The sequence below is a fragment of the Etheostoma cragini genome, chromosome 6 (assembly GCF_013103735.1).
Source record: "Etheostoma cragini isolate CJK2018 chromosome 6, CSU_Ecrag_1.0, whole genome shotgun sequence".
Lineage (NCBI taxonomy): Eukaryota > Metazoa > Chordata > Actinopteri > Perciformes > Percidae > Etheostoma > Etheostoma cragini.
This window is the reverse complement of record NC_048412.1, coordinates 11445131-11447998: the sequence shown is the minus strand read 5'-3', so window position 1 is coordinate 11447998 and position 2868 is coordinate 11445131. Positions and strand designations below refer to the sequence as shown.

Sequence of the window (2868 nt, the reverse complement as noted above, 5' to 3'; positions counted from 1 at the left end):
TGTGTGTGTGTGTGTGTGTGTGTGTGTGTGTCAGGAGTGGGCAGCTAAGGAAAGCAGAGGTTACCGTCCGAGCCTTTTCTTTCTCTGAGCTCGGGATAAGCGCGTCCAGAGGAGGGGGGACCAAGCAGCTACAGCATCTGATTTTTCCCCCCAAATTCTGTTGTAATTATACTTTTCTTTTTTAAATCCTATTTTATAAAATAATTGGAGAAAAAAAATTGCAAGGTTGTGCTTTTTAGGAATAAAAAAAAAGTCACAGTTTTATTGAACAGGTTTCTGACCCGTCACGGATAAGTCACTCTTCATGCTCACTTTTTGAAGTTGATGTGTTGAAAAATGAAGTCAAGACGCTTAAATTAAAATAGGGAGCGGATGTGCACAGAGGTAAAGTGTGGTGGCGCGTCCGGGGAGCAGCAGCCTTTAACAGCCTGGTGTTTGGCTTTCCTTCATTCCTTTTCACTCAGAACAAGGAAACGTGAAGTGGCTCTGTTGTTACAAAGGACAACAACAATCTGTTTTAAGTCCACACACACACACACGCGCGCAAGTGCAGATGGTAAGAGGTAAATAGAGAGGGAGAGATTGGCTGATAAAACCTTTATGAAGAAACCAAAGAAAACTAAAACAGAATACGGGCATAATTGATAAATCACATGAAGAGGTGTGCATGGTTTATCTTAACTTCTTTTGACTTTTAGAGGAACAGCTTTTTTTGGGAAATTAAAGCTACTTAATCTTTAAACCCACATCGCAGTGACAAGGCTATAATATAGGGCTGAAATATAACCCTTAATTTCTTCTATTCTTCTATTAATTTGTGAAATGTATTACAATAATTGATTTTAGAAGGCCTCGTCTGGAGAAAAAAAACGCATTCAAAATATGATCTTAATTTAAAAAGTGCATGCGTTTTGAAAACATTAGATGGAAAAACACTGCAAAGAATAAATACCACTCGGAAGAAGACACTTTAGGAGTCAATGAGTCACTGGGAATTAAATAAACGCACCAGCAGCCCGTGATATAGCAAATACTAATTCCTCTGCGGCGAGGCATTTTCCCTCTTTAATTACACTTTCTAGCTATTCAAAGTAAGTTCCTTCTTCTGACGGGTTTACTTCCCCCTGTGTCGGACAGCTGGAAAATCGTGTAGACAGGTTGTCATACAACAATCAAAGCCTTCGGTGAATGGACTCTATTGCTTGAACATTTAACATACAATAAGTCCAAACACGGAGGGGGAGAGAGAGAGAGGGGGGGAGAAAGAGAGAGCGAGGGAGAGAGCGAGAGAGAGAGGCCCCAGCCAATGTGCTCACTCTATTCACATTATCCACATTGCTCCAAACGAGGAGGAGCTTGCAGGCTCAAGTAGGGGATGCCAATCAAAGCATCAACTTCAAATTGTATCTGAGAGATCAGCCTGGAGACCTCAGGGCCAGGCGCGTCAGTCGGAGCGCAATTGTTGATCAGATCACATCCAGCGGACTTTGCGCGAGAAAAGAGAGGAAGCCGAGATTTAAAAGCGGTTTATTATGACTGCATACCATTGTACGTCTATAGTAGCTGTGACTTTGGCTTGAACACTTTCTCTTTACTCCTCCGGGTTCTTTTTTTCTTTTTTCTCTAGCACACCTTTTTTTTTTTTTTTTTACGCACAGTTTTGTCGGACGATACAGCCGTGCGACTATTCGGCGGTGGAGATGTCTTTCCCCCAGCTAGGCTACCCGCAGTACTTAAGTGCCTCCCAGGCGGTGTACGGGAGCGAGAGACCGGGAGTGCTTACGCCTTCGTCCCGGGGAGGGAGCACGGAAATCGGGGGAAGTCCGTCCGCCACCGCAGCGGCGGTCACCTCGGTGTTGGGCATGTACGCCAACCCGTACGCACACAACTACAGCGCTTTCTTACCGTACACCAGCGCGGACTTGGCTCTTTTCTCACAAATGGTAAGAATTCCTGTTGGGTTTTTGGTTTCTGTTGACGGGTCGGCGTTGCACAGGCGACTGTTTATGCTTGAGGTTCCCACCGCTGTCTGAAAAAGAAAAGAAAAATAACCGAGAAAATAATACCAACGAAACGAATTAAAAGGTGCCAACGCATTCTAGTTTGTCTGATTTTTAAAACTCGATTGCTAAAAATAAGTTCATATTTTCTAGTTTTTTCACAGTTCAGTGCTTTGTTTGGCTGAGTTAGAAATGTGAAAAAAAGTTTCAGCTGTAACTAAACATGCAAACAAAAAGGAGAAAAAAATAGAACTGAATGTTGTATTTGCTCATTAAAAAAATATGTAAACAAAAGATCGAATTCACACAAACCATATGGTTAATATTTCATATTTGGTAGAACCAGCAATTGCAAAATTTAAATAAATTTCACGAAAGAAAAAAAAAAAACACACCCGTTCAATAGATCTGCGTTTTAGCATGTCAGAAAAAGTAATGAAAAAGTTTCTTCTCATCTCCCCGACGCCCCCTAATTATTTTGACATCAGATCTCAAAATTCCAAGCTATAAATATATAATCAGATTTAATCAGGTCGGCTTTGTTTTGCTACAGTAACCTCCTGTCACGGTTGAATGCCACGTGGATTCTTACTGTGTAGATGAAGACACGTCAGAAATGTTTTGGCCTCAAATACACCTGGCGGTAATAGTTTACTTGCAGTGTGTTAATGTGTTGGGCAAATGTGTGCACAGCAGGCCCAAAGGCAGGGACTATTGCGCCAAATCTGTGAAACCAGCGCTGTGAACGGATCGATATGTTCGAGTGCTGGGCCCAAAGCGAGTGGAAGTGTGGCACTCTGAGAAAACTTCACTTAGGCCTTAAAAAGTCCTTTGACGTTGCCTGGGCCCGTTGAGGAGTGTGTGTGTA

At 42.4% G+C, this 2868-nt stretch overlaps 1 protein-coding gene across 1 annotated transcript in view; it reads left to right on the top strand.

Annotated features, from left to right (window-relative positions):
* The first annotated feature begins 1399 nt into the window (after positions 1-1399).
* irx1a (iroquois homeobox 1a) overlaps positions 1400-2868 on the top strand; it is a 4796-nt gene continuing 3327 nt past the window's right edge. Inside the window, exon 1 of the mRNA XM_034874950.1 lies at positions 1400-1943. Coding sequence (XP_034730841.1) covers positions 1701-1943 — 243 coding nt within the window. The 5' untranslated portion in view covers positions 1400-1700. The remainder of the gene's footprint in view (positions 1944-2868) is intronic.